At 47.5% G+C, this 22,156-nt stretch overlaps 1 protein-coding gene across 4 annotated transcripts in view; it reads right to left on the bottom strand.

Moving 5' to 3' along the window:
- The window catches only part of GNAS (GNAS complex locus), a 193,026-nt gene that overhangs the window by 31,290 nt on the left and 139,580 nt on the right, over positions 1–22,156 (bottom strand). For all 4 annotated transcript variants that reach the window (XM_066587231.1, XM_066587233.1, XM_066587232.1 and 1 more), the window contains 3 exons: positions 14,912–14,966; positions 14,708–14,827; positions 2,125–2,222 (listed from right to left, as the gene is read on the bottom strand). In XM_066587231.1, the coding sequence (XP_066443328.1) occupies positions 2,125–2,222; positions 14,708–14,827; positions 14,912–14,966 (273 nt within the window). The remainder of the gene's footprint in view (positions 1–2,124; positions 2,223–14,707; positions 14,828–14,911; positions 14,967–22,156) is intronic.

Raw genomic sequence — 22,156 nt, 5'->3', positions numbered from 1 at the left:
ACAGGGGGCAGTTTTGGAGGGGGTCACCGTTATTAGCGGGGGACCACAGGGGGCAGTTTTGGAGGGGGTCACCGTTATTAGCGGGGGACCACAGGGGGCAGTTTTGGAGGGGGTCACCGTTATTAGGGGGAGACCACAGGGGGCAGTTTTGGAGAGGGTCACCGTTATTAGGGGGGAGACCACAGGGGGCAGTTTTGGAGAGGGTCACCGTTATTAGGAGGAGACCACAGGGGGCAGTTTTGGAGAGGGTCACCGTTATTAGCGGGAGACCACAGGGGGCAGTTTTGGAGAGGGTCACTGTTACTAGTGGGGGGACCACAGGGGAGACAGGCTGCACAGGATGGGCAGACGTCTTTTCTCAGCCTTACATACGATGTTACTATGAGCAGAAGCTGCGGGTTTAGCCTCTACATGTTCCCCAAGAGGTCCCCTCAGACACTGACAGGCCATCTAATAGGCTGCATTATAAGGGCATGTCAGCCGACTATATGGTGGCACAAACTGACCATGGGCGGCACATCTAGGCTCCGCTCACATCTGCACTGGAGGCTTTATTTGCAGATCATGTCTAAAACGGTAGACAAAATAGAACGGCATGCTGTAAACTGCGGGGTGGCACGACAGAAACCCAACACACCCTATTGTCAATGGGTCCATCAGACATAATTCGTGTCCGTGATGGGTTCGATCCGGCACTTTGATTTTCATTGGTTTTACATTGCTCAGCTCCATCATGGAGGCCTAATGGTGGATGTGAAAGCAGCCCAACAACCTTTTATATCCCCCTTTCTTACCTCCACATATTGACATGTAGGGTGAAACCCTTAGAAGCAATAAGAACCCTACAAGATGCCAATGATATCAATAGGGCACGCAGTAGGAACAGACAGCACAGCGCAATAGCAAATCCCAGGTGCGGGTGGGGGTGTATTTGGTACGAAACCCTGCAGCCTTACGGGGCAGTCGTAAGATCTAGAACGGTGTCCGTCAAAGTCCAAAACTAAGAATCTCTGATGGAGGAAGACAAGACGCGGCTGTTGTGACAAGTGGGACTGCCGGAATGTGTCAGCTATTTGCGGAGGCAGGAGGACAGCGTTTACAAGAAGACCAGGATCTTTAAACAATACGCACTATTGTGTTCTTCGCGCTGCAGTTACCTCCTACCACAGCCCCCTACTTCATCTCCGCTGCCACTTACTGAAAGAGTCACTTGTGTGCCATCCAAGGAAACCGTGGAGCTGAAACGCTGTGCAGTTATTGTGAAAGATAAGATGGCGACCCACAATGCAGTCATACCAAGAAATACAGATTGGTATTAATGGGCTGGCGAGCTTTGATTTGCCATACATTTATGCCATAAGTACTGGTGCGGTGGCGCTCTACCGGTATCAGCCGACAGGTCAACTTTGATTTTGGTGTAGGGAAAAACTCATAATCTAAATCAGCCAGGCTGGGTCGTCTGACATCAACCATAAACATTGGGGAAAAGAGGATTGGGCACGTTGAATGTCAATGCCTGATCCTTTTGTTTATCCTGGAGATAAGCCACCACCAGAGCTGTCCGGTTGCAGTTTTCTGGCTTGCTCCCATGGATAACGCTTGAACAGTTGGCTGTACCGAGCGTTCATATGTACACGGGTGCGGTCAAACGAACGAGCGTCCGGCTGGTAGCTATCTGATGCGGATGGCTGCCTTTAGAAACAATCATCAATCCAATGTCTGAAGCAGCAATGGAAAAAAATAGTTGCGCAAAAGACTAGTGCCGTTTTGCAAAAAGTAATAGGTAAAAAATTTGACTAACGAGGGAAATTGATTCTCGTCACCCAGACGCCATGATATAAAACTTCTGGCATGTCACTAGTGCTACACAATATCCTTTAAGGATATAGTCACACATGCCAGATCTATTGTAGAACCTTCTAGGACTGTTCTATTCATCTGAATGAAAATTCCAGCCGAAATATCCATTCAGATGAATGAAGGTCGTAGAAGTTTCTGCAACATATCTGCCCCGTGTGAACTTCCAGTAAGAGACTCGGGGCCTGATCTGGTCTATTCGGTACCAAGTAAACAATCTGTGGAGATGAATACATGTACGCGGTGTAGGAGTGAGGAGACACTTACTACTGTGCACAGTCGATTAATTGATATTCATTCGATCTTTCGTAGCAGGCTTTCACGCCTTCGTCTTGCCAGAGTGCTTTTGTATGTTCGTAGAACTCCTGCAAGAGAATCAGATATTTACTGCAAACTCCGATCACAAGGTAAAAGATCTGGCCAAACAGTTTGGATGTACAAGGGTGATACCGGGCGGAAAGTGTTCGTCCCACAAAGATAGCCCCTTCCTAAACAGAAGCAGGTTAGTGGTCGCTAAGCCATGGATGGGCCAGGCCCAAAGTTATAACGGAGGTCCCTAGAGGTGAGCCCCTTCTAAGATAATATCATAGAACTGAAGCAAAACAGGCATTTTAGGTGAAATATCTATGCAAATAAAAACAAAGGAAATCCTATATATGAATGCATCGTGTCACTATATGCATGGAGGAGCCCTCAAATATTTAGGTTATGAGAACAAGAAAACAGCACCCAGTGGCTGAATGGAATATAACGGTGCCGGGCGGACCCCACTGGGCATAATGGAGTCCCTTCAGTTCCCAGGATGAAATAGCGCAGCATGCAGCCTTTTTTTGATTGGCGAGGAAGTTCCAAATGGAACATGCATCATGGATGCGAGCGAGCGAGCCCGTACGTAGAGGATATATACATTCTTCCACATTCAGACGCATAATCTAGACAAAAGCAATGAAACCTGGTCTTTCATCAATACTAGGATAGGATCGTGGATCTGTCTTCTTTCTGCAGAGATCCCATCTTCCGGTCAGTCTATGGCCTCATTCAGACAGCCAGATTATGAGCTGTGCCGAAGAATCTTGGGCACACCTCACAATGGCCAGCACACCGACCTGTCCGTGTGCACACCGATTCGCAGAGACTGCAGACATATATGAACGGGAATAGGACATACAACAATTCCTCCATCCCCCACAGGCTATGATGGGTCCATGTGCTGTCTGCAAAATACACGGACAACACAGGAAAGGAAAATAATGCCCAAGGAGAAAGAATCGTTAGCCTTACCAGGTCAGATGGCCTAATGAACAATTCTTTAACATGGAGATTGTCTCATGAAGACCAACTATGATGTGTATACGCCCTTATAGGACACAAGCAGAGTACTCCCCCCACCCCGAGCAAGAATGGAGAGCAGCTCCCATCATGGTGGAGTCAGCCCATCCTTGTGTTAGGGTGCATTCACATCAGACTGATATCCTGCTTGCAAAAAAACTGATTTCTGCTGGAAGCGCGATGCATTTTGCGATAAAAACACATTACATCAAATGCAAACATGCAAATTTCATACACGTATATATATATATATATATATATATATATATATATATATATATATATATATATATATATATATATAAAAAAAACCAAAACGCATGTTTCAGTAGGGATAAAAAGTCACATCACACTCACATGAAAATCACATCTGCATGCAAGTGCGGTGCAATTTATTTTTTTGCTGCCACAGGTCATTTGGGGCAATTTTAACACGGTAGCCCAAAATAAGAAGACCTGCAGCGATGCTCCACTCTTGGACCAGTTTTTTTTTTTAAAAAAAACAACTATCGCTCAGGTGAACAAGTCCTGAACGCAATGTGTTCCTTTTCACGGGTGATATCGGACCACATCAGTCAGTCAGATATCGCACGTGAAAAATGACCCTTACAAGCTCAGCCACTCCTCTGAAATTCTTTTAATACACTTAAAACCTAAAAAAGGTTAAAAAATAAAAATAATAAAAAATATATAAATTATATATATATATATATTCTGGGATCCGTTCCCATCTTACTGTCGGAGATCCATTGAGCTTATATGTTGGATTACAAGAATGATATATTTAGACATTTAGCTCCGTGTCCCGTTCAAAAGTGCACACGTGGTTTGTGGGATAGAAGAGCGGAGCGTCAAAACACAAAGCTACGCTATTTTTTAACTTACGGTCAATAGGTAACGAGCACGGAAGCGGCTTTCAGATGTCCGTTTTTTGTTCTCAAATTACAAAAAAAGGCACTGAACCAAAAATCTTACTGAAAGGACAGACTTTACAGTGAAAACAGACAAACCTCCGGCTGTTCATGTACGTGAAGAATTTCACGTTCGCTTAAAGGGTTTTTTCCAGGACTTCAATACTGATGATCCATCTTTGGAACGGGCCATGAACAGGTGATCGGCGTTGAGGTTTCGCTCAGGACCTCCGCTGATCGGCAAACGACAAAATCAATGTGATATTACTGGTTTGAGAAGCGGCTGCGGTATACACCCGAGTGCCATGGGGCCCTTCAAACAGCCGATTGGCGGGGGGCCATCCACTGCATACAGTCACCTATCCCGAATATAGGTCAGCAATACTTAATTAAGAGTTTAGCGCTGGAAACCTATAAAAATTGCATAAACAAACGTGACCTTGAGAGCAAACAGACTTCTGCCACCGAGAACCGAGACGCACGTTTCTGGTGTGCAGGAGAACAGCGCCCCCCGCCCAGTCAGGGGAGACTGGAAATCCTTCTATTGCACCAAGTTTGCACAGATTATAAACACCCCCAAACACCTGTGCTCAGCGGCTATTAGTCACCCGGCATCGGCACGCTCGTCACATGCCAACATGAAGGGAACGCACAGATTATGATCATAGCCAATAAAATCGTCCGGCTGGGGCAGACTGTACTGTTCTAACACTACTGGGAGGAGGGGGCGCGTTCCTGCAGGACAGTCCAGTTCGGATTAAAGCGAGACATAAACAACCCAAGTGACGGGAGGGGAGTGCGCTTCCAGTAAAAGAATGCTTTCTCCAAAATGGTTCCCAGTTTGGCACCTTGCAGCACTGGTTAGACTGGTATGAGCGTGTTGAGGAGCGTAGGTGGATCGCTCGCTCTCCACAGTTCTAGGTCAACTCCTGCTCAGGAATGTAACCTGTAATCTCTGCCCGACAGGGCCGTTCCAGAACTCTGCAGCTACAGGTAGGGGCCCCGGCCATACTGAGGTCCTCTATAAGGGCCACCCAGCTCAAATCCTGTATAGTAAAGCTGCACGATTACTGTCAGCCATCGGAAACGAACACCTAAGAGTCGGGCAGACCCCCCAATTTCCACAATCTCTTCACTAATAGATGCACGCTTGACTGAGCGAGAGGAATAGCAGTCAGTCAAACTAATGTATGGTGGACAGCTATTACGTTATGGCCCCCTTTAGTGTACGTACATTAAACTGAGTAAGTTACTTACCCACTCCACTAGGGGCGCTGTGGTTACACAGTAACACCGGCCAACCTGCGGCTGCTTACAAGACCTAAAGCGAAGCAATTTCCTGCAATCAACTTCAGCAGCCTATGCGGTATTACATTATGGCACAGGACATTATATGGCCACATCAAATCTCGTGCAGTTTACGACAAAGTGGAATTTCATTTCACGCGGTTTCGTTAACATTTTTGGTTGCCATCAACATTCATTTTCCTCTAAAATAAGCGCTTTCAACCTCCTTAAAAAGAACTAGATGGCCTGACGCAAACTATCTGATCAAATGCCAGGAGACCACTAGATTTACACCAGTAACTTGTGTATACACACTGAATGGCCCCTTTATTAGAGCCCCTGGCCCCATCCACAACTGGAGCCCCCCCCGGATGTAAATTCTCCCCGTGACCCCGGAGTGCAGCATAAGATCATGTGACCAGTATTCCGTGAATCGGTTTCAGTGTGACTCCAGCGATCTGAGAGATTCCAGCGAGGCCTGGTCTTCGGGGCTAGACTAGCCGGGGGGCCGGGATGTCACTGCCGACCGCGTGGGGGTTTTCTTGTACAGTAATGTGGAGAGAATACAGAGAATGGCGTGACCAAAAGAAAAAAATCCAGAAAAAGGGAATCCTATGGAGGGAAACCACCTGTCATTAAAAAGGGGTCAGAGGAGGATGTCAAGAATCGATTTGATAAGGAGCCAAGAAATAAACACTGGTGCTCCAGATAACGTGCCTTGAAAGCACAACTTGTCATTACTTAGCACAGATGGTCTAGAACAGCAGATGACTGGCTCAAGAAAACCACTATACAGAACCACAGTGCTGTATAGAGATGGTTACTCATATTGGTCCCCGATACCATAAGGACCTAGGAACTCTCAAAAAAACATAATGGCTTAATTTGGAATCTTGATCATAAGTATTTCCTAATGGGCATTACAGACATCAATAGAAAATAAACCAGAAAGACCTCCTTCCGGTAGATGGGCATAGAAGTCACACATACGGGCTCCTCCAGTACTCCGTCCGTCTCTTTTGGCTTATGCAGTTTCCTGGTAACGGAGTACAAGCAGCGAATAAATACCCAATTGTTAGCGGCTGAGATTATATGGCCCTTCCAAAAACCACGCTGTGGTCGTCAGCTGACAGTCACTCCGTCTGACAGGAAAGTAGCCAAATTCATCTGATTTGGTCATAGTCTATCTGTATGGATCCCCATTCATCCCATCACGTGCCTGGCGCTCCCTTCCAACGGCTGCAGGGATGAAACCAGCACTAGGAGAAGTTCTGTGGACTAGCTGCTCCATCTACACAGTTATGGCCGACATCTGGCAAGAATCAGGACGCTTCCAGAAAATAAGTAACTAGTTGCCGCCATCACATATCCCCATGTGAACGGGAGCGGGGCTGCAGAGCTAACAAGGTGAGTGGGGAACCAACAGAATGATCAATCATCTTCAACGGTGTCTAAAACAGCCAAATAAACGAATATTGATCTCGATGGGTCCTTGTAACTGATAAAAATGGAAATAGCGATGCATGACTTGCATGTTATTGTACCCCGCTGACAATACGTTGTAAGAAAGTAGCAAAAACAGGAATGTGTGGTAGCGGTGATCTGGTTTCCCAGACGTCCATGACCGTATACCAGGGATCAATTGGTTCAAGAAAAATTCAAGAAATAAGACTGCTCCACAGACTATCCTTGGGTCTATAAAGAGCGCCAAGTCAAAACAAGGACCAATTACAGCTTTGGGGAATAGTTTAACTACGGATGGACAGCGTTGTGCTCGGAAACGTCCTGGAAGCTGAATTACCAACAAGACCAATTCCCATTTTATCTTCATGAAAGCATGCTTGGGAATAACCAGACTAGAGTCACCTGCTTTGGCCGTGCCGTTTGGACACGGCGACCTAACTTGACAAATGGGCAGAAATCTGCAAATCAGAGGTGGATGTGGTTGCCATTGAATGGATTTAGCTCGGTCAATGAGAAAATCCACAGGCAGAATTTCCAACTCCGAATCCATGTCAAAAACGTCAAGTCACTTTTTTTTTTACGCATCCAACAGAAAAAAACAAAAAACATAACATACCACAGATGCGATTCAAAACCGATTATACTATTACCGCCATCACAGGTCACACCAACGTTTCTGCCTATTGCTCTACTTCAGGCTACGTAGCAAAACATGTAGTTACCAGAAAGGCAATTAGGAGAGTCCAGGTGACTCCCATGTAAAAACGCAGGGACCACGCCGCCGGTGTGGATATATGCATATTCCTCGTGTTCGTTCATCTTTGCACATGAGTCATCTGGACTCCAATTACGTTTTGGCTCGGTATAAGCAACTTTCTTGCAACAACATAGTTTGCTTCGCAGCAGGAAGGACAATAGGCAGAAACTTTGCTACAACCTGCGTAAGTCTTTGAAACCCCGAGGAAAATAAACTGCAGCCAGTTTTAAACTACACTAAACCGAAGTCTGCTGCATTTCCTTTCTATTGCTTGTGCTATTCTACGGGGCATTAGGGGTTTGAAGCCACAAACAGCAAACACTACAGATAGGCGGGTGCGACCAGTGTGAAGACTTTCCCCCTGCGCAGGGATTTTATATCTGTGCTCCAAATTCAAATGAATGGGACACTTAGCACGGATTCTGCCACAGATCTGAAACCGAATTCTCACCAAATAACCCGCAGTGTGAGCACACCATAAAGCTGGGACTTCCCTTCACTTAAAAGGCTATGGAACTAAGTTACCGGAAGAATACTTTTTTTTTTACTCATCTTTTTTTTTGCATTGAGTTTTCCTTCTCGTGCATTTAGAAAGCCTCTCATACTTTGTTTGCAGGCTCTCCAACATTCAAGTTTCTGACCACAGGCATTCCCAGTACTGATCAGCTGGTCTCGCTCAAGAATGCACACAAGCTCAGCTCCCCCTCTTCTCTCCTCTCCTCTTTCAAAGGCTGTGTAACATAACCACGCCCACTCAGTACTACACAGCTATCTCTCCACAATATTATCCTCTCTCTTACTGCTGATAAGAGCAGAAAAATTACCTGGAGTGAATTACAGCCCTCTGTAATAATGGTTACCTCTGTTCTGTCCTCCTGATCTCCTCCACCAATCCCTGTCACTTTTAGGCTAACTTTACACTGGCCGTGAATCCTGCTCCCATATCGCGCTCTCCACCATGTGAATTTCCAGAGGACGTGAGGAGTTTTCATGTCAAAACAGCCGCACAAATCACTTTGAGGAAGAAGCAATCTTCAATGCAGGACATCGCGATCCTGCCGCTGGTCGCATTGAAAACAATGGGCGCTGCAATGTGAAAGCATGCAACAAGATAGAACACACTGTGATTGGTTTCCTACATAGCATTGCGGTGCCATGCAGGAAAACCTCCCTCATGTGCATGACCGCATCCAAAAGAATAGGGTTCATACATGTGCGTCTGGCAACGCACAAATCTCACCTGATTTTGATGCCCGTGTGAAGGCTGCCTTATACATCCAGCTTTTAGCTAGGTGAAAATTAGTTGCGACAAAAACCTCAACATGAATAAGCCTTAACGAGCACGGTCAGTCCAGACTACCAAGACAGATGCTGCCCCGCTCCTGATTTATTAGCGCACATTAGCGGAAGGTTAATTTAACAGCGTTGGGGGGAGTTTTACCGCACAGGGACGATGCCCACTCATTAAGCAGTGTTAATTGGATAGGGACTGGAAAACCATGTAATTAATAACAACTATACCTGCAGCAGAACAGGGGTAAACGACCTGAGGAAAGGTGCTGCATATTCCTTCACACGCAGCTCTGGCATACCAAGGGCTCTGTGGGTAGCCGCAGAAGTACACAGCAGCAGGGGCCACTTATCGGCCGCGTTCCACCGCCGGCCAGGAGCTCCCAATGCAGGTCCGCACCCTCATTGGTGGATTCTGACCTTTTCTAGTGCAGCATCTAAGAGTACCTACACTTTCACGCTGGAGCGCTCATGCTCCGTCCGTTGTTTGCAGTCACTTCTGGCAGCTGAAGTCAGCCCCATATAGCGCTATATGGAGTTATCCTATATATAAATGTATCATGATACTATTTGTAAGCGCCATTCAGTATGATGTGCACCAATTGCATAAAAGCAGCTTTTAGGGTACTTTTACACGGGACCGTCACTCTTGAGCTTTCACACAGGTGCGATAGTCGCTCAGTGAACGGAGGCTCCGAGGATTTCTTCTGGCCCTGCGTCTCCATTCACTGTGAACAGGCAGCCGTTTAAAAGGTGAACGACTGCCTGTTTATACCGAGTGGAGAGTCGCTCATTAGTCGTTTTGCTTCAGGGAGCAAAAACAGAGCGACTAGCAAGGGATTTCCCCTTCAGTGCACTGTCGAGTCCCACATTTACATGGGACAACTACAGCGTTTTCCAAAAATTAGACACCATCTTATAATAATTTTGGCCCCAAAAGAGGCAGTGTCCTATTTTCGGGGAGGTCTTATACTCACCTAGCCCACGGTGTCCGAGTCGCTGGAAAGAAAGAAAAAACAAACACATTGGGGGAGGGCTTATTTTTGGGGAAAACACAGTATTGCTTAAAAATTTTTATTTATTTATTTATTTTTTTTAAATCACTCCTTTAAGTCATTCTTCAGCCAAAAGTACCCGCCGTCTTATGGAAGACAGAAAAGAATGAGAATCTAAAAGGGGTATTCCCGTCTACAATCAACTTTTATGATATGAATCATAGAATGGTAGAGTTGGAAGGGACCTCCAGGGTCATCTGGTCCAACCTCCCGAACAGATATTTGTGCAGCCTTTGTTTGAACACTTTCATTGAAGGAGAACTCACCACCTCCTGTGGTAACCTGTTCCACTCATTGATCCCCCTCACTGTCTAATGTCTAGTCTGTGTCTCCTCCCTTTCAGTTTCATCCCATTGCTTCTAGTCTTTCCTTGTGCAGATGAGAATAGGGCTGATCCCTCTGCACTGTGGCAGCCCTTCAGATATTTGTAGACGGCTATTACGTCTCCTCTCAGCCTTCTTTTTTGCAAACTATACATTCCCAGATCCTTTAACCGTTCCTCATAGGACATGATTTGCAGACCGCTCACCATCTTGGTAATTCTTCTCTGAACTTGCTCCAGTTTGTCTGTCTTTTTTAAAGTGGGGTGCCCAGAAGCGGACACAGTATTCCAGATGAGGTCTGACTAAGGAAGAGTAGAGGGGGATAATTACCTCACGTGATCTAGACTCTATGCTTCTCTTAATACATCCCAGAATTGTGTTTGCCTTTTTGGCTGCTGCATCACATTGTTCACTCATGTTCAGTCTATGATCTATTAGTGTACCGCAGTCTTGTTCACATGTGCTGCTGCTTAGCCCAATTCCTCCCATTCTGTATGTGCTTTTTTTCATTTTTCTTGCTCAGATGTAGGACTTTGCATTTCTCCTTGTTTAATACCATTCTGTTAGTTGCCGCCCACTGTGCAAGCTTGTCTAGAGCTTTTTGAGTACTCACTCTTTCTTCACTAGTGTGAGCTATCCATCCTACTTTTGTGCTGTTGGTAAATTTGATCGGTTTTTAATCAATTCCCTCCTCCAGATCATTTATAAAAATGTTGAACACCACTGCTCCTTGGGGTACCCCACTTGATACATTCTTCCAATTGGATGTGTAGCCTTTGATGTGCGATGGTCCTATTGTAGCTCTGGGATTGCCACGGATCCCCAGAAAGAAGAGGATGCAGCACTGCATTATGGGCATTCACAACAGAAACATGCATTTTGCAGACGCAGTTTTTAGCCGCATCCCATGCGAATCCACCTTTAGTCCCAAGTCTTCTAAAGTCTATATAGTTAACCAGAAGTTATAATTAGGTTCCTGCATGACTAGAAAGCAGGTTTTGGCTGATAGCTATTCCTCCCGACCTCCACCCTTCCTCATACACTCACAGCCTTCCTCATACACTCACCTGTGTATGCGTATTCAATTGGCAGAAGACTGCTGTCAACAGCTTATCTACCATGGCAGCAATGAATCGGACAGGTTGAAAGTCAACATGGCCACCTTTGCTATCAGGGATAATCAGGGCACCTCCATACACATTACATGATCGACTGAGTCACAAACATTCACCTGCTGTGTTTGGCCACCTTTACAAGCGTGGCTCATATACCTTATACAATCTACTCCTAACTAGGCAATTAAGGTTAAAGGGCTTGTTCGATGAAATAAAGTTATCCCCTATCCACAGGCTAGATAATAACCATCTGATCAGTGGTGGTCCAATTGCTGGCACCCTTTCAGATCAGGAAAACGGGGGCCCTGAAGTGAATGTAGCAGCGGTAAAGCAATAGTTTCAATAGGACTGATGAAGATCGCCAAGTTCAAACGCTTGGTGATCTTCAGTAGTCCCACAGAAATGTATGGAGCGGTGGTGCCCATGCTTGACAACCATCTCATTTATGGGGGCACCCTTGTTCTCAGGATCAGTCGGGATCAGACTTCCACTGATCTGAAAATTATCCCCCATCCATCTACCGGTTACAGCCTCCAACTTTAGTCTGTCTGGAACGTTTCTGCATAGGACAGCAGCCAGCACAGCGAGGATGAAATGTCCATACAAATGAGTGATGGAGAACGGCTCCGGATGGTGCTGGCTGAATGGGTTACGGACAAGGCCAGTGGAAACATTAACGCCGGTCAGGTGACTGGGTCCCGCGTCCAAGATTAGAAAGCTTCGCACTGGTATGTGTGATCATGGGTCTGTTTGTATACAAACACCAAACGACCATACAAACTACACAAGGGTCAATGACCTGTCAGAGAAGCCACGGGGCTGACGAGAGGACGGCCAGCATACGAGGAAGAGATTACTCAGCCATTGTAGGAACCAGAACGGTGTAGGTTTCTCTAGTGTTATTTGAGGATGAATTGCACCCCGCACACACTGCAAAAAAAAAAAACAAAAAAAACCCCAAACACTTGCACATCCCAGTATAACTAGACAATTCCTCTCCTCCTTCCCGATTTTTCTCTAGTTCTGCATTTTTTGGTGTCCTTGTCACTACTGGTACATTAGGCGCTACCTGCACCCAATCAGATTGTACAGGTAGTTCTGCTCCTCCAGGATGGCACAAGGAGGTTTGCCGTGTCTCCCAGCATCTCAAGAGCCTGGAGCAGATACCAGGACACGGCCGTTACACAAAGAGAGCCGGACAGGAGAAGGGCATCAACCCGGCATCAGGACTGAAGGAAGAGCCCTACAGCGGTCTGGTGACTAAACTATCACACACCGCCTCCAGGACGTCCTGTAGGGGGCCCTCTGCTGACAGCCAGCACCACGCAGCTCGATTGACATTCATCCGAATTGGCAGGTCCACAATTGGCGCCCCATTCTTTTCACAGACGACAGCAGGTTCATGCTGAGCACAAGTGGCAGATCACATCTGATCTTGTTGATCTCCATCGTCTCCAGATTCTTTCTGATCAATCTGCACGGGTTGTGAGCGTAGGCCCCCACTTCAGGACATCGGGCCCTCAGAGGGTTTCTGACATTTGGCGAGTAGCCGCTGGAGGTCATTTTGTAGGACTGCGGCATCGTTCCTCCGCACACAAGGCAGAGTGCCCTCTTAATGCTTTGTTCGGTGTGCAGCAGTGATACAATGTAGTGTCAAGTGGTTAACAGCGGAGCAGCAGGCACCCGTCCCTGCCATATTATTTACAGGATATCACACCTCAGCGCAGGAATTGCACAATCCTGGACTTTCCTGATCACAAGGCATTTATTACCTCATCTAGGGACTAATGGAGATAATGAAAGGTCCATTTATGGGAAGCGTGACAGACCAGACCTGCCGTGTACTCTACTAAAAGATTTACAGGGACAGGCAGGCAGGAGGCTTCACTTTTTGGAGGATCTAGAGGTTTCCTAGAAGTCACTCTTACAGACAAGCCAAGAAGGTAAGATTTCAGGACCTGCCACATAGCAATAATCAACATATAGCCGGCTGCCCAAGACTGGCAAAGAGAAGTTAATGTGACCACGAGGAAACCCAGCAGGTTGGGATTTGTGCAGACTGTTGTGTCGCGGTAACTTTCAGGTCCCAACATGACCCACATTCACAATTTGGGATGTAGCAGCATAATATTTGCCATCTGCGGCTGTATGACAGCGTAGCCTGGGCTTAAAGCAGAGCCGTAATCACATGGCGAGCCTTAACTTCCTCAAAGGGCTTTCTTTTGTGAAGACAAACACTATATGGGTTATAGAAGGAATATATGAAACCTGCAGCACGGTTCTAGCACTATGGATAGGCGATTTAATCGATGGAGTCAAAACTATAGCCCCTTTGAAAGTGTTAAGAGGTGGTACTCCAATCTTATAAAAAGTAAATAGTATATGCTGATCAGTGAGGGTCCGGCCTCTAGAATACCCTACGATCCCAATACCGCAGGGGCACCAGCGCTGGTTTGGTCCTAAGTTCCCTCTGCAGAGCGGCGCCCTGACCACCTACTGTGCAGAGAACCGCATTCAGCCCCATTTACCTGAATGGAGCGATGCTGCAGTTCCCTTGCAGTCTAGTTCCAATTAAGCGGATAGGGACAACTGCAGTTCTCCGCACAGGGAGTCACAGCACTAAACCAGCGTTGGCACCCCTACATTCTCAGGACCAGTGATCCCAGAGGTTGGACCCCTATTGATCAGAAAGTGAAGGCATATCCTAGCAATAGGCATACTCCTTTAAGAGGGCTTTTCACATAAAAGACATTTGTCCCCTTCATCCAGGGTTAAATGTCTGACTGCTGCTGATCCAACTGCTGGTACCCAACCAGCAACCCGGAGAAGAGTGCAGCCGAATGCCCAATGTAAATGGATGAGCACTGCTCCATTCACTTCTATGTGAATGGAGCAGTGCTGGCTCATCCACGGAGGGAGACAGCCAGGCACATCAATCTCAGTCTGTCCCATAGGAGCGAATGAAGCCGTGGTCACACATGCACACCACCGCTCCATTTACATGCGGCATTTGGGTGCACAGGTCCCAGGATTGCTGGGGGTCTCATCAATCCAAAATGTATCCCCTATGCTATGGATAGGGGGTAAATGTCCTTTAAGGGTTCTTACCAGAACAACAAGTTATCACCTATCCCCAAGATATGGCATAATTGCTGATTGATGGGGTTCTCACCGCTGAGACTCCCACTGATCAGCAAGTTATTCCCTATTCCATGGATACCTTGTTATCTTGGGAACAACTCTTTAATAGGATAGATAAGCCCTCTGAAAAAGGACAAGGTCATCTGGTAACAAATAGATTGCACAATCAGATACTCACCAAAGGAAAGTCAAAATCCTTGTGACTCGGTAAGTTTGTGATGTAATCAATTCGGAACTGGTTGTCTGGATTTGCTAGCTCCACTGGAGGCGACAGATTGCCCATTGCTGTTACTATGGTCTGCAAATGGAAGAAAATAAAGTCACTTTACATAAGGAAGAAGAAGTCACCAAGTAACCCCAGCATTAATCTGTAAGTACTTACCTCAATGGCCTCTTTAATGTTATTCTTTATGTCTTGAACTTTTATCTTTTTCTCCCTGTAAAAAAATAAATAACTGTAAAAGTCTATTGTATTACGAGCCATCTGCCTTCCATGTGTCCTTCTATTTTGAGGTGCACACGGATGTAAAGCGGTCACTAATGCTGCTAAAGCGCGCCGAGTCTTACGCAAGAGAAAGCTGGAATCGACAAATCAGAAAAACCAAAACACTAAAAGTTTCAGCTAAAAGGAGTAAAACTCTAGAAAGAATGACAGTTTGATGAAGTCACATGAGGATCCCTAGAGAAAGGCCCACCAGCTGCACCCCGCAGGGCACACGGCACAACAGTCCCGGCATATTCCAGTCTGGGGCACTTCTAGAGCAAAGAACTTTTTGGCCAAGACTTTACACGAAGATCCTAAGATGGGCTGGCTGCAGGTATTAAGGAAAAAAAGAGGGGAAACAATGAGGCGTCGTCTCCCACCTCCCTTTAGGCCTCATGTCCACGGGCGGGTTTGATTTGCGGAACCTGTACGGGATACCCGCAAATCAAACCGCCCATTGGTAATTATGGGCGCCAACAAAATAATTTAAGCATGCCGATTTGTTTTGCAGACTTTTTGGTGCGGAAAACAAATCGCAGCATGCTCCATTTTTCTGCGGATCCCGCACTCACGGCTTCCATTGAAGTCAATGGAAGCCGTTCAATACGCGGCACACCCACAGCCGATATTGCAGAAGTGCCGCGGTAACACATCTGCCGTGCAGAAAAAAAAACATCCGGCTAGGACACAGAAGATCCACACAGACCCGGAACAAGTGAAGTAATGGTCAGAATTGAGATCCCATGACCATCTGAGGAAAGAGAAGCCAGAAGTTTCATATATGTATAATTGCATATTACCCAGAGGAGCATGAATGGCCTTATAAGTCTCCTCATTCACCTACTTTCTAGCTGCTCTCCCCAAGGAGAAACATTAGCGTTTCTGACCCATATCGCTAGCCAAGCCAGAAACCTACTGCACACTGATGAGGGGCAAACACTCCGAAACAGCTGTCCGTGTATGAATTCTGGCTTTGCTTTCAATTCCCAGTCATTGTCACAAGGCTTGTATAAAGTCTAACATCGATTTCCAGGAACGCTGCCTTCCAACAGGTGGCGCTGCAGAGGTATTGTTCCATCTCCCTTATTTGCATATTACCCAGAGGAGCATGAATGGCCTTATAAGTCTCCTCACTCACTATGTGGTCCACCAGGAGCATGCAGCGGCAGCTGTGACAGCACACATTGCGGAAGCAATGTATGGGACTCACATCCCCAGACTCAGCTCCTATGAGCCTATAGGATTGGTTTATGGGCTCACAGGCTCCCTATAGTCCTGAAAAAACTAAGGGGTTAACCAAAACCAGTGCTTTTGAAAAAAAAAAAAAGCTTCTGTCAAAAAAAACAATCCCTCAAATGGCTATGGCTCTTGGAAGTTGAGGCAATGAACACACACCCCACCCATGAAGGCTGACCAGGATCTTATACAAGCAACAAGGAAAGGTATATTGTAGTGTTTGCAAAGTCAGCGGCGCAGCGAGGGAAGAGCTGCTGCTGCCCAGGGCGCCCATAAACACACTGAGGCCCAGGTCATAGATTATGTATTGGGATTAGGTACTGAAAATTATAACTCCGAACCAAACACATATCCACATCATTGTCTGTCCATATGCAATCACCATTTAAGGCCGGCTGCACACGGCAGGATCGGATCTTGCAGCGGAATCCGACCCTGTGCCTGGTCGGTGACCCCCCACCCCACCCCACCCCCTCCAGCGCACACGCACAGTACAGAAAATGCCGCACCGTCGCTAGGCGATGACGCCGAATCCGCAATGCTTCTGCAATGTCATTGCGAAAGGGCCGCAGATCGGACGTCCCCCATTGACTTCAATGGAAGGCATCCGTGCTGGAATAGGATGTGCTGCGATTTTCCCTCCACGAGGGGTGGGAGAATGCAATTGATTTCCGCTTGTGGACATGGAAAAGCGATTTTCCATAGCATGTCTATGAGTAGTATCTGCTGCGGAATCCGGAGGCGGACGCCCACTCCAGACTCCGCAATGCAAATACGCCCGTGTACATTGGGCCTCAGTTAAGAATATTGTGGCATCAAATATTATGAACTGCCAAACACAAGAGGACAACAAGTGCCATCAAGGGGCAAGTAACATCAAACATGGTTCAAGTGTATCAATCTTCTCAGGCGACATTACAGAATAAGTGTTGTGTGTACATGGGAAATAACACTATAGCTGACCATTATATGACTTGTATCCTGTGCATCACCAGTTCCCTCTGCAGGCTGTATATCTCATTCTGTCTTCTCTGGGCTGGTGGGTGTAGACTGCTGTTATGATGTCTCCATACACTCCACACATAGGAGAGCAGGATCTCTTCTCTATCTCTGAGCTGGGGGTGTAGACTGCTGCTATGATGTCTCACATACACTGCACACATAGGAGAGCAGGATCTCTTCTCTATCTCTGAGCTGGTGGGTGTAGACTACTCCCATGATGTCTCACATACACTGCACACACAGGAGACCAGGATCTCTTTATCTCTGGGCTGGTGGGTGTAGACTGCTGTTATGATGTCTCCATACACTCCACACATAGGAGAGCAGGATCTCTTCTCTAGCTCTGAGCTGGTGGGTGTAGACTGCTGCTATGATGTCTCCATACACTGTATACATAGGAGAGCAGGATCTCTTCTCTATCCCTGAGCTGGTGGGTGTAGACTACTCCCATGATGTCTCACATACACTGCACACATGGGAGAGCAGGATCTCTTCTCTATCTCTGAGCTGGTGGGTGTAGACTACTCCCATGATGTCTCACATACACTGCACACATGGGAGAGCAGGATCTCTTCTCTATCTCTGAGCTGGTGGGTGTAGACTGCTGCTATGATGTCTCCATACACTGCACACATAAGAGAACAGGATCTCTTCTCTAGCTCTGAGCTGGTGAGGTAGACTGCGGTACTGTTGTATCTTGACGCCACTGGAAGTGGTGGGTGTACACCACCGTTAGGCTGCTTGACAGCCAGGTGATGCCCCTGTGGCTTATTGGCTGAAAAGCTCCCAATTGCCCGCCTGGTGCAAGGTCCTAGGAGTGTGGAAGGAGTTTTGTCATGGTTGGAGGGTTAGGGTCAGGGGTTGTTTCACAATTAGGCGTACATTAGCTGTAAATCCTTCCATGCATGAGCCGGCGGCTGGCATTAACATGGAAGCATTTACCGCTCATCATGTATGTAACTGTGAAACAATCCCTAACCCCAACCCTCCATCCATCCATCCATGACTAAACTCCTTCCTCGCTCCTAGGCCATGCTGCTCGGAACTTACGCGGCCGTGTCTGAAGCCCCCCCGGCACTGCCGCCAAGGCCGCTTCCAACGCCGACCCGAGTGCTTAGTTGCTTTTTGGCACCTGTAAGTTTGGCCGCTGCTCTGCCATCTTTCCTGCAGATCCGGCATTCTCCGTCCCCTGCTGTGTATCTACCCGACGCAGTTTTTGCTGCTGCTGCGCCTTCTCCCCTGCTGTCAAGGTCCCCGGCGCCACTGCTGCTGTGCTTTCTCCCCTGCTGCTCTGCCGCCCTCCGTCCCGTCCCCCGCTGTCAATCAGGTCGGCGCTGCTGCAAACAGCCGCCGCTGCTGTGCCTTCTCCCCTGCTGCTCCGCCCCTCTCCATCCTGTCCTCCGATGTCAATCAGGCCGGCCCTGCTGTTAATAGCCAATCAGGAAGTAGAGGCGTCACCTGGTTGTCAAGCAGCCTAACACTGGTGTACACACACCACTTCCGGTGGAGTCAAGGTACACCAGTACCGTAGACTGCTGCTATGATGTCTCCATACACTGTATACATAGGAGAGGAGGATCTCTTCTCTATCTCTGTGCTGGTGGGTGTAGACTGCTGCTATGATGTCTCCCATACACTGCACACACAGGAGAGCAGGATCTCTTCTCCATCTCTGTGCTGGTGGGTGTAGACTGCTGCTATGATGTCTCCCATACACTGCACACACAGGAGAGCAGGATCTCTTCTCCATCTCTGTGCTGGTGGCGGTAGACTGCTGCTATGATGTCTATGTACACCACACACAGAGGAGTAGGATCTCTTTTCTAGCTCTTTGCAGTACACCTCATTAGTAATAGCAACATGGAGGACATTAGACAGCAGTACCGATCAATGTAGATGTGATTGCAGTTTGTGAGCCTTAGCAGCCACGTTCTTGGTACTCATAGGTTTTTATGGGTCGCATGAGACCTCCACTTCCTGTGCTCCATCTTATTATCTATTATCTGTTACTAGAGACCCCAACCCTCCATCCATCCATGACTAAACTCCTTCCTCGCTCCTAGGCCATGCTGCGCGGAACTTACTTCCATATAATTACTGAGACTTTAGGCAGGGTGCACACGGGGATAGGGGGCCGATTTGCAGCAGAACGTCTGCAGCGGGCAATACACAGCAGCGGAAAGCCTCCATACAACTGCACCATTTAGTGCGGATTTTGAAGCTGATTTAATCGTGTATTTCTGCGCAGATTTCACCCCCTCATTGAGAAGAGGCGACTTCCACAGTGAAAACAGAAATAAAATTGACACGCCGCAGAATTGAATTCCGCACCGCATGTCAATTTCCGCACGGGTTTTGTGCGGATTACTTCCACAGCTGGCGGATGAGACATTCAAACTCTCATCGACTTTGCGGCTACTGTAAAATGCCGCAGAGTTTCTGTGTGGAGGGCCTGAGTGGTAACCTCACAGCAAATCCACCAGTCTGGACCCCCTTAGACTTGGGTTCTTCCATGCTTCTTGGCGCATTGAGTGAACGCCATGGCTGGCGATCAAAGGCAGCGGTTTCAGCATCATCCCATTACAGGTCGGCAGTACACAAGTCCTCTGTAAATGTGCGTCGGGTGATCTTTTGATGCGCCCCAAGTTTTGGACTGGACTTTTGGATTCCACAAGATTCTTGCCAGTTTTGCCTCAGGGAAACTTAGAATGTGTCCAGCAAAGCAGAGTCGGCGACTCGGGATCCTGGCAAGTGACCGTCTACAGGCCACAAAGGCATCATTGTTGGACAGTTGCCCACGCCTTCCCAATACCATAGAGGACATCATGTTTGACATCGCCGGTAATGGTGATTGCCTATGTAGACAGACCAGTTGACCTCTTGTAACTGCTGTTGGTTGACTGCGTTTATGCAAGTTGGACGCAACACTCACAAAAGCCTCAATCGCGGTCGTCTTGCACTTCAGCTGTACTTCCATGCTATGCCACAGGGGATCAGAGAAGCCGATTTTCTACATGTTTGCACAGGCACCGCGGCATTGGTAAATTTGGCGATTTCTTTTTCCATGCAAAGGGGACAGGGATCATGTGACTTCAAAGTAGTCAGTGACCCTGCTCTTGCTACCATTATATTGCCAGGCTGCGGCTTAGCTATACCATGACGAATAGTGACTGTCCTGCAGTTACTCTAGAAGAATTCTATTCGCTTTTAGAAAACGGTCCCCTCTCTGTCCATGGTGACAATAGACGCGAGGGTCGGTCACATGATCCGATGACCTAATAAGGTAGTCGTTTCCTCTTCATACAGAATTGCACAAGCAATTAGTACCGTCAGGTTTAGAGACTTGCTGGAACGGAGGAAGAGACACACTGTAAGTGGGAGGACGCAGCCGGCACTGACACACAGAAACTTCTATCTTGGCAAATTTACTGGCAAAACGGTATCAATCTGTGCGCTGGGGGAAAAGAACACGATCGCTGCCAACATATTAACCCTATCCGCCGGAGACAGAGAAAACGTGACGGCGCTCCGGCGAGGCTCGTTATAAAACACTAGGAGTGTCCGTGGAATATTCACTGCCTACATGAGAGCAAAGGCAAGTAAATCTCAGTAGGTGTCACTGACTGATCACTCCCAACCCCCATAATCTGTGGCCACCGGTCTGGGATAGGTAGTCGCGTACAACACCACTGGGCCACCCAACACAAGCGGACTCTTCAGTAAGGGAGCTCACAGCAGTATGGCCAAAACTTCTGGCAAGTCCGTACTGCTGCACAGGCAAAGTGAGAATGGGACAGCGATCCTGTAAGGCGGCGACACCGTACGTATGGGCGGACTTAGAGAACGGACCTGTGCGATAAACAGAACTGATGGCGGATGGACCCCTAGGACTATAATGGGGTGCGTCCGGCTTCCATCCTGCCCTTCCGGATTTTGGCACAGATCTGGCCACAAGCCCCAAGGTGAACGTGAAAAAGTTTTAGGGTCCATTAGACACTAGCCTAATTCTTAGCCCAGTATTAACAAGCACAGATCCACACGCGTCGCTCGTTTGCCTTTTCTCTTCCATGGACCAAATGGTGACTGGTACATCTTCTAGTTCGCAGCCCACCATCCGACACATTTTTATGCTCTCGACGATCAGCTGATGAATGTGCGGTCGCTCATTTGTTGGCTGATGGTTGGTCCGTACATACAGTCCGCTTGTCGGGCAGATACTCTGGTAGAAGGACCTGGGAGAAGAGCCTGACCAGTCAGACATGGTGTAGGGGCTGCTCTGATCCAGCGTCTTTCTCATAAATTGACGGCATTAACTAGCGATATGCCATCATCTTACATTATTTTGGCCAATAATCCAGCATGTTGCAGGGGATTTAAATTAGTTACCGGCACTTGCCGATTCAGACCACTTCCGCTGCGTTCTAACAAGGAGACACGTGGTACTGCGGACATGGTGTTGGGGACCTTATCGGTGAGGGACAAGTTGACAGCTCATTTTAGTAATTAACCAAGTTAGAGGCTTATTATAATTAGCCAACAGCCCGTCCCTCGCTTGATGAGGCCACCAACACCACTGGGCCGCAATACTCTTTGTTGGAACGCAGCCCTTCTGACTTGGCAGGGACTGGTAAGGAATTTAAATCCCCAGATAGCCCCTTTAAAGTGTAATTGTGCTGATCCCCCCCAGAAGCTGAAGTGCTAATCCAAACGCCATCATTGCTCGCCAGCTGAAGAGGGACTTGACAAGGTCTATGAGCCAGTCTTTGGGTAGCAAGCAGTGACTGGATGAGCACTTTAGCCGCTTTGCTGTAGTGAATGACGGGGGTGTCATCACCCGGATCCCCAACTATCAAAACCTCTGACACGTCCCCATGACAGGCCAAACAGTTTCAGAAAGTACAGCCA

The sequence above is a fragment of the Eleutherodactylus coqui genome, chromosome 13, assembly GCF_035609145.1.
Source record: "Eleutherodactylus coqui strain aEleCoq1 chromosome 13, aEleCoq1.hap1, whole genome shotgun sequence".
Lineage (NCBI taxonomy): Eukaryota > Metazoa > Chordata > Amphibia > Anura > Eleutherodactylidae > Eleutherodactylus > Eleutherodactylus coqui.
This window is presented reverse-complemented; position numbering and strand designations above follow the sequence as displayed.